Below are 15,303 nucleotides of genomic sequence, written 5' to 3' on the forward strand. Positions count from 1 at the left end.
GAGAGCAGTAAAGTCATTCCTGAACTGCTTTGGTAGTTAACCCAGTGTCAGAGCATCCCTGAAATCTTAGGTGTGGTTGTGATGCTAGAGGACAAAATTAGCATATTAAAAAAAAATAAAAAATCTGAACAGAGGTGAAGCTGAAGATTTTAAGAATACAACTGGAGCTCATCAGGTGATCGTCTCTGTTCAAAATATAGAAGGTGAACCTAAAGAGGGAAGTGTTAGCATGTGCTGCGGTTAGCTGACATAGAAAGTTGTCTGTTGAAGTTTTTGAAGTTTAGCCACAACATATCACAGTTTCTCTGCTCGGTTTTCATGAGGACTGTTGCTCTTTAAATGAAGTGACAGCATTAAAACAAAAGCATTTTACAATAAAGCTGGTAATCAGTGAGGACAATGTTGTTTTGTTTGTACACAGGGATCAAATTTGAGCTAATTGGTCTCTTGGTGATAAAATGGTGTTAATCTCCGGTTGGTGACTAACATAGAAAGCTTAACGGACTTAAAAATACAATAGTAACAAGCAACCAAACAGAAAAGGAGCAGTTCTCGCTGTGGTCCTGCCTGCTAGCAGCAACCTCAGCCCCAGAGGTTCAGTCGGCCCCACCGCTCCTCCGTCCTGACAGGATGTGGTTGTAGCTTGTTCCTGCTTTCAATAACACATCTGGGCCATCGGTTCTTCTCACGACCCATACTTTTGTTTTGTATGAGAAACCAATACAGTAGTCATGTCTCTAGTGACCGAATAAACTAAAAAGATGACTTTGCATCACCATCCATCCATCCATCCATTTTCCTTCACCCTTGTCCCTCAGTGGGGTCGGGAGGGGTGCTGGTGCCTATCTCCAGCTCACGTTCCGGGCGAGAGGCGGGGTACACCCTGGACAGGTCGCCAGTCTGTCGCAGGGCAACACAGGACAAACAACCATGCACACACACACTCACACCTAGGGGCAATTTGGAAAGGCCAATTAACCTGACAGTCATGTTTTTGGACTGTGGGAGGAAACCGGAGAACCCGGAGAAAACCCACGCATGCACAGGGAGAACATGCAAACTCCATGCAGAAAGACCGGGGCCGGGAATCGAACCCAGAACCTTCTTGCTGCAAGGCGACAGCTCTACCAACTGCGCCACTGTGCATCACCACTGCAGCTCAAACAGACTATATATAGAAGTAGGAGGGTCTGTGAGCCACTAATTTTACTTTCTTTCCTGTCCATTTCCTTTTATTTGAGCTAAACGTGCCGCTACCTTTTGTGTTAGTCATTTTGTGACAGTAGAGCAGTGCTACCGATGTGCACAAGCGGGGCCATTTGTTTCCATTGTTTAGCATTACAGAAACCCACAGACTACATATCTGGACAGAACTGACCTAAATGTACTTTAGTAAAGCCACAAGCGCAGTGGAACAAACAGCAGTCATGTTACCATGAGGTGGTATCCCTCTGCGCCGCTGACCCATTTAGAAAACAGAAAAACAACTCTTATGTGTGATAAATTAAGAAGTACAGAAAGGCTCTGAAATATTTTTGCTTCACATATGAAAGTGTTTCGTTCCAAGTCAGTAATAAAACATATTTTACTTGAGAGATTTTTTATTATTATTTTTGTTTTGGGTTCTCCCGACTTCATGTTCAGTGGTCCAAACCTGACCTCTAGTTCATGTTAGTCTAATTTAAGAGCAAATTTTGTTTAATAAATTTGCTTATAATTCCAAAAACAACCCACCGTCCAAAAAACAAAAACAGCTTTCTGCTAAACTACTCTAATTTTTAACAGTAAAATTTATTCAAGCACTCGGAAGAAATTTTTACTTAAACTTGAAAACTTGATTATTATTTTATGCAATAAATAGCGACCCTCTCAAAGCAAACATAAATTTGACATAGCAGGCTAACGTTTGAAATGGTTAAAGCTGAATTACTGAGTGACTCGGTTCTAGTGTGCTTCAAATTTTCCAACTTAAAATTTTCTTCCAGAATTTCATATTTTCCATTATTAAACCACAAAATGTATTTATGAATTTCAAAAGTTCATAGAGAACAAAACCAGATTTTTTACAACTATTTTTGCTAGTGTCTTTTTTGAACATTGTTTTTTTCAACAATCTTTTTGTGAATATAAATTAGCTCCCTTTAAGTATAAACAGTTCAATTTATACAAGAAGACTAAAAAACTTGTGCATTTCCCTCTGCTTTTCACAATAATTCCATTTTCAAAATATCCACACATGCTAATATGCACCTCCAACTTGTGGTTTACTGGGTTTCGGAAAGCTGCTTCAACATGCTAACAGCACTCTAATGGACTGTCTGAACAGAAATAGAGTTTTGCCTCTCCATAAACAAAGCTTTTTGCTTTAAATGCTATACTCTTCAATATGTGACATTAAGGCAGCTTTCTCCACTGCATTAACCAAGGATCTCTTTTTCAGCTCTTTCAGTTTGAACTCAAGTGTGAATGATTTACTCCTTTTCAACAATTTCCACTATAAATTGTCAATTGAATTGAGATATGCGTTGTTTTATGGCCTTACTAATAATACTGATGAGCCTTTCCTCAAAACAAACAACAAAAAAAGATTAGATTGGTTGTGAGATATATTTTCGTCCTGAACAACGGCATACTTATTATGAAACCTATGTGCTTGATTGATAAAAGAGAAAATCTCCACCTGGGTCCATACGGACAGCTCTTTTACTGGACTTGGAAAACTCTCATCAGCAACGCTTGTTGTCTTCAGTTTAGCTGAATCACCTGGATTAAGGATTTGAATCATTTTAGTAAATCAGGATTTATGAGATGAGCCACGAAATGTATTGAAGATTTTGTGGGTTGTTGTGTAATCTTGATATTTTCTTTACTGCTGGCAGCCGTTACGTACGAGCCAAATTCATGGCCTCAATTAGCCAGAAACAGTTTGCTGTATTGAGTTACTTACTCATCTCTTCATTGGGTTCTCAATCTAGATGACTAACTCCCATCTCCAAGGGCAACAATCCACCAACATTCAAATACCCTTGAATTTGAACAGTTCAATCACCTTATCAACCTTCAGTCGTTCAGCTCTGCACAGGCAGTAAGAACAAGCCAATCATTTGGTTCAAGTCTATCAATCAATCATCCAAAGGTCCAACAAAATATGGATGTTCTGTGTTTTGAAATGTATGTTTCTAGATGTTAGTTGTCCTTCTAAATGAGAAAAAAACAATCCATTTTTCTCCAATCACCCTCATTTTAGAAGTTTTGTACAGAGTTACGTTGTAAGGTTTTAATATTGTTCCCACAAAAGTTCTTAAGGAATCTGTTCTGACACCTGAGTATCACATCCACAGATGCTAATATGCACCAGCATCTGCTTTTATGTTGACAAACAGAAGTTGCTTTATGGTCTAAATGTCCCACTTTGTGACCTGCGGTGTAAACAACGTCATCAAAAAGGGGGTCTCAGCTTTAACTTTGAGCCACGTGATCAGGCAGATCTCAATGAGTCACAACAAATCAAGTGATTTCAAACCAAACCGTCTAACTCGGCCATTCACAGCTGGTCTTTGCCCCATGAGAGAATTAGTTCAGAGCAGACAGAACAGCTCTGAAAATGAAATTGTTAATGTCTCTCCTGCTCTTCTGTAAAATCTGTGAGTATTGATAACATTTTTTGAAAACTACCTTTGCAGAATTGTGAGTAAAACCAACTGGATTTCAAAACTTTTTGAATGTTGTCTTTTTATGTTCAGGTCAGGTGTTTGCTGTTGAAAATCCATCGTGCGTCATTCAGGACGGTGGTGTGAAAAGAGCTGAACCTGGAGGCGCCGTATCTTTAAACTGCTCCTGCAGAGATGCTACCGTGAGCTTCCTTTTTTGGTACAAGCAGAGTCCGGAAGGCAAACCTCGCGTCATATTGACTTGGATGTCAGAACACTCACATGTTCTGTGTCAGTATCCATGCTAAAAACATTTAGTGCCCAGAACAAGTCATGGTATTTTCAGTTTTCAATTAATAAACCCTGTACTTTAGAGATCCGGTAAAGTTGTTTGGAACATAAAGCTGTGAATGATATCTTGATATTCTAAATTATTTTTTAATGTATTTGGATTTTCCAAACTGACTTTGGAAGAGGGAACTTAAAGAGACGAATGAGATGAGATGTCAGCCCTGACAGACTGCTGAAAGAGAAGGTTTTGTCACCCTGCTTGTCTTCCTGACCTCAGAGGTACACCACATTTTTCTACAAGTTTTTCTCACCACTTACATGCAGATCACGTGTGGAAAAATAATTCAATTCTACCCCCAAAAACATTCTCTAAATAGACTTTGACTGGGCCACTCAAACTTGAATTCACTTTGATTAAAATAATTCCATTAAAGGTCTGGCAGCACCTTTCTGACCATTGTTCTGCTGGAAAGCTAACATTTGCCTTGTGTTGAGTCGTTTGTATCAGCATTTCCTACATTTAGTCAACCTTCCCATGACCTTTGACCAACTTCCTTCTTCCTACTGGAGAAAAGCTTTGTGAGCTGATGGTGTGTTTTTGGGTGATTGGACAATGTTAGTGTTCCACTGAAATGTTTTTGGGGTGACGGTGGTTACTGTAGGAGCTTGTCCTGTTACTGGAGAGTTGCCATCTCAGTTGCTTCACCTGCCTTCCTTGGTAGCAGCAGCACTGATTGTATGGCATTTGTGGCAACAATGTAGCTCAGTAGCATCATTGCATGAATGACTGAATAAAACATCCTGGAGTCCTCAGGACTGGACCAAACAAGTAGAGGCCACTTACAAGTTAGACTATTTTTGATGTTGGCAAAAGATTCAGTTTTTGTCATATATGCCATCTTTCGACATGAGTTTGTAGCAAAGTGCAACCAGAAATGATTTTTCCTATCAATCAGGAATATTCAATCAGATTTTCTTTCTCTTGGATGTTTTGATGAGATAAAACATTTCAGGTTCAATTGGCATGTGCACAAACTTATTTTGGAGATAAATTTTCACAGTCCACATGAAATCTATCTATGACTATTTTTACCTTGATCATTTGTTGCTGTTTTTCTGTTGTATTAACTTGTACAGCAGGTCCTTTGACACCAAAAAGGTCACTGTGGTTGGAGGCTTTATGCTAAACCTTCTTGTGCTTTAGCTCAGCAACAACTTGTTTCCATCATTGGAAACTTGCCTCTGTAGTTCACACCGCCTTTACCACAGGGGTAAATAAATGTACAGTAAGCTATTATTATGAAGGTATTTTTAGGACACCGCTGTGGTTCTGCTGTTTCTGTACTTTGGTGAGGTTTAGAGATCCTGAAGCATCTTGCTGATAAACTCAGAACAAAACTTAAGAGTGGGGGAAAAAAGACAAACTAAGAATCTTTAGTTTCATCAGGATTTATTTTGAAAAGTCATTTCATAGATGTGTTTTTTTTTGGACTCTCATTTCTTTTTGCTCTTTACACTGGAGTACACACAGATGTTGACCAGCTCGTCTTCTTGAATGTGACGCTCATCGCTTCTCTTGAGACTCAGAGCAGCGTAATGGAGATCGTCGACATCTCCTCTCTGTATGTGATAGATGAATATAAGGTTAGAAAAAAAAACCTCAAATGCAAACAAAAACAGAGGAGATTAACACTCAACTGACAAATACAATCCCTAACAAACGATTTTGTACCGTTTTTCACATTTTGTCACAATACAAACACAAATCAGTTTTTTTTGTTTTGTTTTTGTTTCTTTTGACCTACCAATGCAAAGTACAGCATAGCTGTGAGGTAGGAAAAAAATATACATGGCTTTCAATAAACAGTAAGGCCTTTTTTATATTTAGATGCATTTATTCTGACAACCTAAATAAGTTCTAGTCACCAAATTAAAAAAGATACAGTGTGTCAGTATACAGTGTTTCTGCAAAAGGGCTAAAAAAGGTTTGTTAGAAAACAAACAGCAACGTATTTTAGTCGCCTTGCAATCAGAAGGTTGTGGGTTCAATTCCAACTTCCTCCCTGTTGCATGTCGACATGCATTGGTGTATTAATGTATATCTGTGAGTGAATGTGGCTCTGCTGTATTTTTGTTCTAGTTTCTGGTGCACATACCTTAGTACGTTTGAAATAAGACTAAGCTAACATACAAATAACTTTTCAGCAATAAAAAAGACATAAGAGCTTATTTTAAGTAAATAATTATTTAATATTGATGAAGAGGTATTAAGTATTAGTAAAATAATACTTTTTCATCAATATTAAGAAATTATTGACCTTAGAAATGCTCCTGTTTTTTTTTTTTTTTTTGTTTGTTTTTTTTTGTTTTTTTGCTGAAATTTTATTTGTAAGTTAACATTTTGTCTAAAATCCTGCAAAAAATACTTGTTAGATTTTGTGGTTTTTACAGTGTAAGATTTGAACACTGTGGAGCGCATTCTCTAAAGCTGTTTTGCAGAGAACGTGCACAGCTGGAAATATACATGGCATGACGCTGAGCTGCAGAGATCCACATCTAAGGCGGGAAAATTAGTTTATAATAGAACAATTAGTAAATATGACATTTATGGAAGAGTGTGAAGAAACTCGTCTTTGCGCCGTTCAGAGCCGCTACATAGCAAACGTGTCTTAATGTGCTCTGGTCAGATGAGACCAAAATTAAACTTTCTGGCTGAAAAGCAAAAATAATAATTGTGGCAGAAAACATTAGAAATATGGCAGTGACAACTTCATGTATTTGAGAAGCTTTTCTTCTTCGAGATCCACAATGGATCGCTAAGAATTTCACTTGGAGACATCAAAACAATAACTTAAAAAATTCTACAGATTGAGTGGGTTTTCTTCACTTCATAATAATAATTTTGTGGTTTTGGTTTCTGTTTGTTATGCGACACAATGGGAAAAACTTAGAGTATTAATCCTTTTGCATAGTGCCACAAACAGACGGTTAACTTTAACTGTACCGTTGGGTTTGCTGCTGCAGAACGTGTCAGATGGGAAGCAGTTCCTGCAAATTGAAGCACACAGATTCATATGAATAACTGCAGATGTCATGGGGATAATCAGAAGAATATCCAGCATTACTCTTGCAGGAGGAGCGCAGCTTTAGTTGAAGCCTGCACACGAGAAAACTCAGAGCAAGAATCCCAATGACAGAAACCGCCAGTGCCGCACTCAGACAGGACACCAGGATGGACGGACCTCTGGAGGAATCTGAGAAGATGAAGAACAACAGTTGTGAATTTTACCTAAATTTATCAATGTCAACATAACATAACCAACGGCTCTTTTCAAAAGGAGATATTTAGTTTTTCTTTCTGAGTCACTTGCCGACTATCTGAACCACTGTTCTGTCTCCCGAGACAGTCGACCCACAGGAGGTCAGAGTGCAGTAGTACGTCCCAACATCGGATGATGTTACGGACTTTAATTCCAGGTTGGAAGTGCAGCGTGTCCTCAGGGGGGTTTCGTCTGTGCTTCTCACGCAGCGTCCGTCGCTGGAGCACCAGACCGCACGCTGAGATGCGTCATCTCTGAACCAGCACAGCCTCTGCTCTCCCGTACATCGCTCAGGGAACACGTCACAGGTCAGATTTACAGATTCTCCCAATCCAACGGACTTCAGCGGCAGTTGATGGGCGCTGGGGTTCATGTTGTTATTCCTGACATGAAGGAAAACTCCTTGTCCAAATTCAGTGGTTCCAAACTCTAAGACCCCACAGTAGTATGTCCCTGAATCTTCTGGCTGAAGGTTTGTGATCATCAGATTGTTGACGCCATCTTGGATCTGTGCAGCAACTTGAAATCTTCCTTGAAAAGCGGGGCGGACGTCAGCTTTTGGGCTGTGGGCCAATCATACACAGTCTTGTCTATTGAAAGTGGAGCAACCAAAGAGATCTTATCAGTGAAGCAAAACCCCTTAAAGAAAATGGATCTTCCACTGTGTGCTGGCTGTGCGATATGTCTGCTTTTGGGAAACCTAAGTAAGTTGTGTGATGTTTTCTGTTAGACTCTAACGTATTTCTACTCGTCAGAAAGACTTTTATTCTTATATGTTTCCTTTCCAGTGTTTGTGACAGGTCTGGCACCGTCGTCATCAGGTTTAGGTTTTGAAGCCGTTAATGTTGGCCAGGATGTGACTCTGAAATGCTCCTATAAGGAAAATTCTGCAATGGGCGCTTACTGGTACAAAGAAAGTCTGGGATGGAAACCACAGCTGATGTCGGAATTCTTGAAACATGCTAGGAACGGCTCTATGAAAAGTCCGTTTAAAAACGATCCACGGTTTGAACTGGATACGGGCGTCGGCAAAAACAACTTGAAGATCTCAAATGTCCAAACGTCAGACTCGGCCATTTACTACTGTGTTACCGGCCACTCATTCCAGTTCCACTTCTTGGAGGGCATCACTGTCCAGGTGAAGGACTTAGCATTAAACTTCCAAACGTCGGTCTACCAGTCAGAACTGGAAACCATTCATCTGGGAGATTCTGCTACGCTGAACTGTACTGTGCACACTGGGATCTGCGATGGAGAACACAGAGTTTACTGGCTAAAAAACTCTGATGAATCTAATCCAAGAATCATTTATGCACAAGGAAACGGGAAAACCCAGTGTGAGATGAAACCAAACAGACCAACTCACACCTGTGTGTACAACCTGCCACTGGAGAACCTGAACGCGTCTCACGCTGGGACCTACTACTGCGCGGTGGCCTTGTGTGGACACATCCTGTTTGGAAACGGGACCAAGCTGCACTACAAGGGTAGCAGATCGTTTAGAAAACACACCTTCACATGATGAGTTGAGGTGGTTGTGAGATCTCCTACCTCTGTCTCCTTACAGAAAACCTGGATTCTCCTGTCCTGCTGTACGTGTTGACAGGAACCTTGGCCTTCGTCATTGTCCTGATGGGTCTGTTGGCGTTCACATCCCACAAACTGTACAAGATGCAGAAATGCAATCGTGAAGGTGTGTCACATGCTTTATAACTTATGATACATGATAGACCAAAGAGATGTGGGCAGAAGACAGGGAACTATTATTATTATTATTATTATTATTACTAATAATAATAATAATGATAGGACAGTGCAGAACTCTTCTCACTGTAAAATATGAAACTATCTTCTGAGCTAAAGTTGGCATCGTCACAAGGCCATTTGCTTTTATACACTGACGGGTTTTGATACAACAAAACACAAAATAATAACTGGACGTCACCATGGTGTTTATGTCTGTCTGAACAGATGAGCATGAATCTCTGTGGGATCTGTAAATCCAATCAATCAATCAATCAATCAGTCAGTCAGTCAGTCAGTCAGTCAGTCAGATTTGAATAGAACCTATTTGATTTCCCTAATTGTGATATTTTTATTTAAATCTCCCCATGATGTCACACAATGTCACAACACAGTGAGCTTCTGTATATGAAGACACAAAATGTTCTCCTCAAAATGATCTGCCATCATCCAGACATTTAGAAAATAGAAATAATCTTGGAAATCCTCCCTGGCCTGCAAGGGGAAATGTTTAATCTGATGTAGTAAAACACATTGAGAAAAAATAAGAATAATAAAAAAATAAAATAAAGTAACCGGTTCATTAGTTCTGGTCCTCTAGATGTATGTTTATAGAAGCATTCTACCTGCTAGATAAGGTGTTTAAAATAAAAACAAAACCAAATAAAACTCCTCCCCCTTTTGTTTCACTTCAACAGATCCTCCACAGACTCCTTCAGCTGCTTCAGCTCCAAAAGCCCAAGTGAGTATTTATCTATAGTAAAGTCAAACAGTCAACAAATGCAATGTATATCTAGCATGCAATGTACAATAATCTCTTCTTAGTAGTTAAATTTCTTAAATAAAATTGTTGTTTACAAAATTGCCTTTATTGCTGGGAAGGTTCTCAACAACCGTCATGAAAAAAATAAACTTTTACAAAGTTTTGTGTAATTTGTCTCAAGACATGTTCTGAAAACTCCTCTTTTGTTACATATAGGATGCAGGTAACCTCCACTACGCCACCGTCAGTGAGAAGAACGTTATCAGATCAAGAATGCCGAGCGAAGCCAGCGATGTGTGCACGTACTCTACTCTACAGCAGTAGAGCCGGACGTGGTGAACATGCAGTTTTCATTCATTTGAAACAAAATGAATAAATAAATCCGATATCCTCTACAGTATCCAACAAATGCTCTCCATGTTTCTGATAAATGTGTGTAAAATAAAGAATAAAACCAACTGGTCTCAGTGTTGCAGTGTTAGAAGGCTCCAGGAAGAGACCGTGCAACAACCTGGGCAACCGTGAAGACTGCAGAGGTGGCTCATAGAACATTTAACAGTAAAAACCAAACCACTGACATTATGTATGGATGTAGCACAAGTTGATACGTGCTGAAGTGACTGGTGAGGTTGGCAAGTCTCCGCAGGCCATGCATGTTGGACCCCCTGTGCTATTTGTGGTCTCTGGCAGGAAGTCTCTGCAGTCGCTTGATGCCTTGCAGATTCAAAGTGTGACTCTGACTAAAAATACAAGAAACTCAACCTGAGTGAAAACTAGTTTTTAACAGAAACTGAGTTAAGTTACAACATATAATATAAAAATATTTTTAGAAGTTGTTAAATATTTCTAAAGTTTTCAGACGACTGTTTATTTGTAACACTGATGTACAGCCATGTAAAAAGGTTTTTACCCCTTACATACTTCCTTGTTGTTATTTTTTAAGTTGGATAAAAATTATCTGAGTAAATGCAAAAGACAATTTCATTACAATAAATAACCCTATTTGAACCAACCAATCCTTTTGGAATAACTGAGTTAGGGGACTTTGTTGTGTTTGGCTACATTTTCGATTTTACCGGCCAACCTCAGGTTTGATCACTTCCTGGTCTTAAGAGTCAAGAAACCACCTAAGTAGGAGATTTCTTTTTAAAACTTTATGAATTTGCTATACAGAGAAATGATTGTGTACTGAGCTGAAGAATCTGTTCAGCTTCCTGTGTGGTCTACTCTTTGTAGATTGGATCTCAATATGGTTTTCGGGAGACTGACATGCATATTTATGAGCCTTTGTGTTTTTGTCTTTGTGGTTCCAGGCAGGAAATCTTTGCTTTGGTGCCGTCAGGTGCAGCTACTTGTTTTCTTTGTACCCAGAATAACAACAATGAAGGACTTCATGGTTTTGTACATCAGAGTAAATATCAAGGTGCCACTAGGTAAAACGTAAAGCTGCCTATGTGATGGTTAAGGCGATCCAAAGAGATTACAGAAGAGCCATTAAACCCGACATCAAACCTAAAATGGGATGGATAAAAAGAAAATAATAATAACCAGGGTGTATGAAAACGTACTTATGAAGTTTTTTATTTCTTAAGTTTGACACATATCAGCCAGATTTGAGCGCCCCTTGTGTGTCATAAAGTAATAGTTATATATGCTAAGTAATATAAAGAAAATGCATTTTATTTTGAAAAAGAAAAAAAGAATTAGGTTACTGTTGAGGAATTTGAGGAGTTTTTGAATAAAATTAAAGTCGACTGTGAACATTTTGAGATTTTTTTAGTTGATTCTGGATTTAAACACGTTTCTGAATATATGTCAGTATCGCTAACAATGCTAAAGTGCTAAAAAAGTTCATTTTTTGTACAAAAGCCATTGAGTGTAGAAAGATCATAAAGCACATACATTGTTCTATGAAAACTTGAGGAATTTTATGATAAAGTTTGACAAATTTTATTTTGCGTCTAGCTGGTTACATAAAAATGTTTTAAATTCATCCAAAAATGACCAAAATATTTTCATAGAATCATGTGGAAACATATGATTCAATCAAACATTTTCTCAAAGAAAAGTTAAAATCATTCTCAAGACATATCTGAAAATATCTTGGAAATTTTCTGAACAATTCTGAACGATTTTTTGTATATTGTATACATGTATATATATATTTTTATATAAATAATTCTTTGAACTTGGCACAAGCTTGATGTTATTCCACATGTAGATATGACCTTATGAAAATATGTTGGTCATTTATTGATAAAAATGTTATTTTGTATGAATTTATTAATTTCAGTATAAAACATTTAATGGTTCATTCTACTAGAAATAAGAAAATATGAATTAATCTGTTGACATGACCACTTGGTCATTTTTGGTCATGTATTGGTCTTTTTTTTATCAATTACGGATTTTACTTGAAATTTTGGTTCGTTATGTTATAAAATAGTAAACATGAGTATTTAACACCAACCTGGTGGGATCAAAGGATCATGTGAAGCCCATGTACTTCATGGGTCATACGTTACATCACCAGCCCTAACCTTTGACACAAAGCATGATGGATCCATATTTCCTGTTGTGTCAAATTCTAATCCTTCTGTCTGGACGCCACTGTAAAAACCAAGGCAGCAAACATTTCTCTTATCAGTTCTTGTCCAAATGTTGTTGAGTCTGTGTGTTATGTTTCCTGTTTCCTTTCCTTGGCTGACATCAGTGGTTTTCTGTTGCTGTATGCCCGCTGAGTGTTATATGTGTTGTGCATTTAAAGACGATGCTGTGTACTTTGGTTGTAGCAAGTTGTTGTTTGACCTTCTGTTGCCTCTCATCTTCTACCAATTTGCTGATTCTCCTCTTACATTTCACATCAACAGTTGCTCACTGGATACTTTGGAGAGGATTTTCTGTGAACCTCAACCAATGGCTGACCAAGAAAATAACACCAGATGAGCGTTTTCTGAAATACTCAGACCAACAACACTGCAGCTTAGTTGTGCCTAATTCATTGTGAGATATGGTTGTTTCCCCTCATCTAACCTCATGTTGTCATTCTCATCTAACAAAAAGTGACAAGTTTGCGAAATAGCTGTGCTCAGCTTTAACTGACAAATTCAGTTTTGTTCAAAGTTAAAAAAAAAAATGTTTTAAAAATCTGTAAAAAATTACCAACTCTCTCACCTAAAGCTGCGCAGAACTAAACTTTTTCCTCCACCTGACCAAACTGGTCATTTCTCTTTCTTTTTTTTTCTGCATTTGAAAATTGAAATGGGAGGATCCTTTTCGAACTTTGGGTACTTGGGTTTTCTTTCAGATCAGACTGCTACTGTATGTGGCTGTGATAATGAGATCGTGTTCCATTTGTAGCCACTCAGCAGGGTGACGAAGTGCTTTTCATTCAATGAGGTGATTTCAGCAGGATGACTCTTTCAGAGGCTCTTTTCTGTCTCACGTGCATTTTCTTATGGAACAAGGGTGAGTAACGCATTAGCTATTAAACCACTTTATAGCTAGTGGCCAATTTAACATATAAATATTACTTTCTCCTTTATTTTAGCTGAGATGAATGACTTGGAGACATTTGTGGATCACAAGAAAGGCTTTATATTGGCTGATGTTGGTGGCAGCGTGACTCTACAATGTTCTTTTGACGAAGAAGAGGCCAGTTATTTCTGGTACAAGCAATCCCTGGGACAGAAACCGCAGCAGATCTCCATGAGTTACAAATTAGAGAACGGAAGTACTTTTTATGGGGAGTTCAAAGACAAGCCACGATTCAGTGTGAAAACTGAAGTAGGGAAGAGTCAGTTAAGCATTTCCGATTTGCACTCTTCAGACACAGGAACGTATCTCTGCGCAAGCGGCCTTTCATTCCTGCTCACGTTTGTAAAGGGTGTTACAGTTGTTGTGAAAGATTCAGCTGTGGGAGGCGAAGCTTTGGTCCACCAGGCGGCATCTGAAAGCGCCCGGCCAGGAGACTCAGTGACTCTGAACTGTACGGTCCAAACTGGGAGCTGCCAGGGAGAACACAGAGTTTACTGGTTCAGGAAGTCCTCGAAATATGATCCGGGACTCGTTTACGCCCATGGAGACACGGCTGATCAATGTCTAACAAGTCCTGACACACAGACTCACACCTGTCTGTACAAACTGCCACTGGAGAACATAAAAAAGTCTCACGTTGGGACTTATTACTGCGCTGTTGCCTCCTGCGGACGGATAGATTTTGGAAACGGGACGAAACTGGAATTGGAGAGTGAGTTGTTTTACTGAATAAATGCTGTTTTCTTTTTGCTTGTTTAGAAAAAGAGAGAAGCTGAAACTTTGGGTTTTTGATGTTCGGATCTGCAGGTGAGGCGGTCTCGCTGGTCGTGGTGTATTTCTTATGTGCAGCTTTGATTTTCACCATCATCTTAAATGTTTTACTGGCCGTCAAGCTGTACAAGAAACACAACAAAGACAGCTGCCAAACTTCAGGTAACTGCTGGGTTTGTAGTCAGGTTATCCACATTTCCTCATTTAAAAAAAAAACTTTTGTCTTTCACAGTATTTCAAGGAAAGTCTTCGTCTTGTCCAGCTGCAGATGGAGAGGTAAATACAACTGAATGTTGAATGAATACCAAAATGCATGTCTCTTCAAAATATCCTGATCAGATAACTATGTTTTGAAGGAAAATTTGTTCATAATCTCTGATGTATCCTGTCATTAGGAAGACAATCTCCATTACGCTGCTGTAAACGTTAACCAGCCCACCCGATCGAGAAGACAGAAGAAAAGTCAAGAGACCGAGTGTGTTTACTCCTCTATGAAGCAGTAGACTGGGCAGATTTCTTTTCTTAAATGTGTTTTAGTTGGCAGGTTTGGAGTTTAAGTGATTGTGTATAATGAAACTGAGTTTGACGCCCCTGACCTATTTTATCCCAAACTTTACATTCCTGGCTGACGTCTAGAAATGTTGCTTCAGTATTTCCATGTATTGTGGGAAATGCACCAGTTCTTCCTGCTGGAAAACACCAACGTACCGGGATTCTGTCACTATCGTCCTTTAACGTTGTTACAGTTCTGTGAGATTTGAAAGCTTCTCTCATTTTACTCAAAAATAAAAAATAAAATAAAATTCAAAAATCAATTGTTTTGAGCATGTGTCGAAAGATAACAGCCTTTCACTGTATTTGCAAACTTTAATCTGTCTCTCTTATGCTGCTTTCAAGTGACAGTTTCTATTAGCCTATTAGGAGGATTGAGTGGCCTATGAGCCCACAGACCTCATAGATAATGACACTGTTGTTACCAATTTCAGCTAGCATCTTCACAAGATTGTTTGCTTTTGTTCTCTTTTTTCTGGTTGTGTTGAGTTTCATATTCATAAATTGTACCATCATTGTTCATCATGTCCTTCCTGAACTGTGCAGTGGTTGGCTCTTGCTGCTAAAATAAATTAACGTTGCAGCTTCAAACATCCATAAATCTTGGCTAAATTCTCTTTTTTTTTTGTAAGTAATTTCACACAAGGAAGTGTGCCTTTAAATACATTCATTGCGT

The 15,303-nt window shown here is 38.7% G+C and overlaps 3 protein-coding genes across 3 annotated transcripts; 2 read left to right on the forward strand and 1 right to left on the reverse strand.

Moving 5' to 3' along the window:
- Positions 1 to 5,384: 5,384 nt before the first annotated feature.
- Positions 5,385 to 7,835, reverse strand: LOC148153888 (polymeric immunoglobulin receptor-like; the record flags this gene model as incomplete). The annotated part of the gene is made up of 3 exons (XM_088015987.1): positions 5,385 to 5,561; positions 6,946 to 6,989; positions 7,067 to 7,835. A coding segment is annotated over one exon (531 nt), but the record flags the coding sequence as incomplete, so codon positions are not given.
- Positions 7,304 to 10,777, forward strand: LOC106912329 (uncharacterized). The gene is made up of 5 exons (XM_088015783.1): positions 7,304 to 7,965; positions 8,050 to 8,748; positions 8,829 to 8,954; positions 9,703 to 9,746; positions 9,984 to 10,777. The coding sequence occupies exons 1-5, from the start codon at positions 7,911 to 7,913 to the stop codon at positions 10,089 to 10,091; spliced, it is 1,032 nt and encodes a 343-aa protein (XP_087871909.1). The 5' UTR covers positions 7,304 to 7,910; the 3' UTR covers positions 10,092 to 10,777.
- Positions 10,778 to 12,725: 1,948 nt separating this feature from the next.
- On the forward strand, positions 12,726 to 14,890 carry LOC106912330 (V-set and immunoglobulin domain-containing protein 1-like). The gene is made up of 5 exons (XM_088015782.1): positions 12,726 to 13,235; positions 13,318 to 14,016; positions 14,112 to 14,237; positions 14,308 to 14,351; positions 14,471 to 14,890. The coding sequence occupies exons 1-5, from the start codon at positions 13,181 to 13,183 to the stop codon at positions 14,576 to 14,578; spliced, it is 1,032 nt and encodes a 343-aa protein (XP_087871908.1). The 5' UTR covers positions 12,726 to 13,180; the 3' UTR covers positions 14,579 to 14,890.
- Positions 14,891 to 15,303: the final 413 nt, after the last annotated feature.

Source organism: Poecilia mexicana, unplaced genomic scaffold (genome assembly GCF_051168715.1).
Source record: "Poecilia mexicana isolate PSO_F unplaced genomic scaffold, ASM5116871v1 scaffold_18, whole genome shotgun sequence".
In the NCBI taxonomy this organism is placed as follows: Eukaryota; Metazoa; Chordata; class Actinopteri; order Cyprinodontiformes; family Poeciliidae; genus Poecilia; species Poecilia mexicana.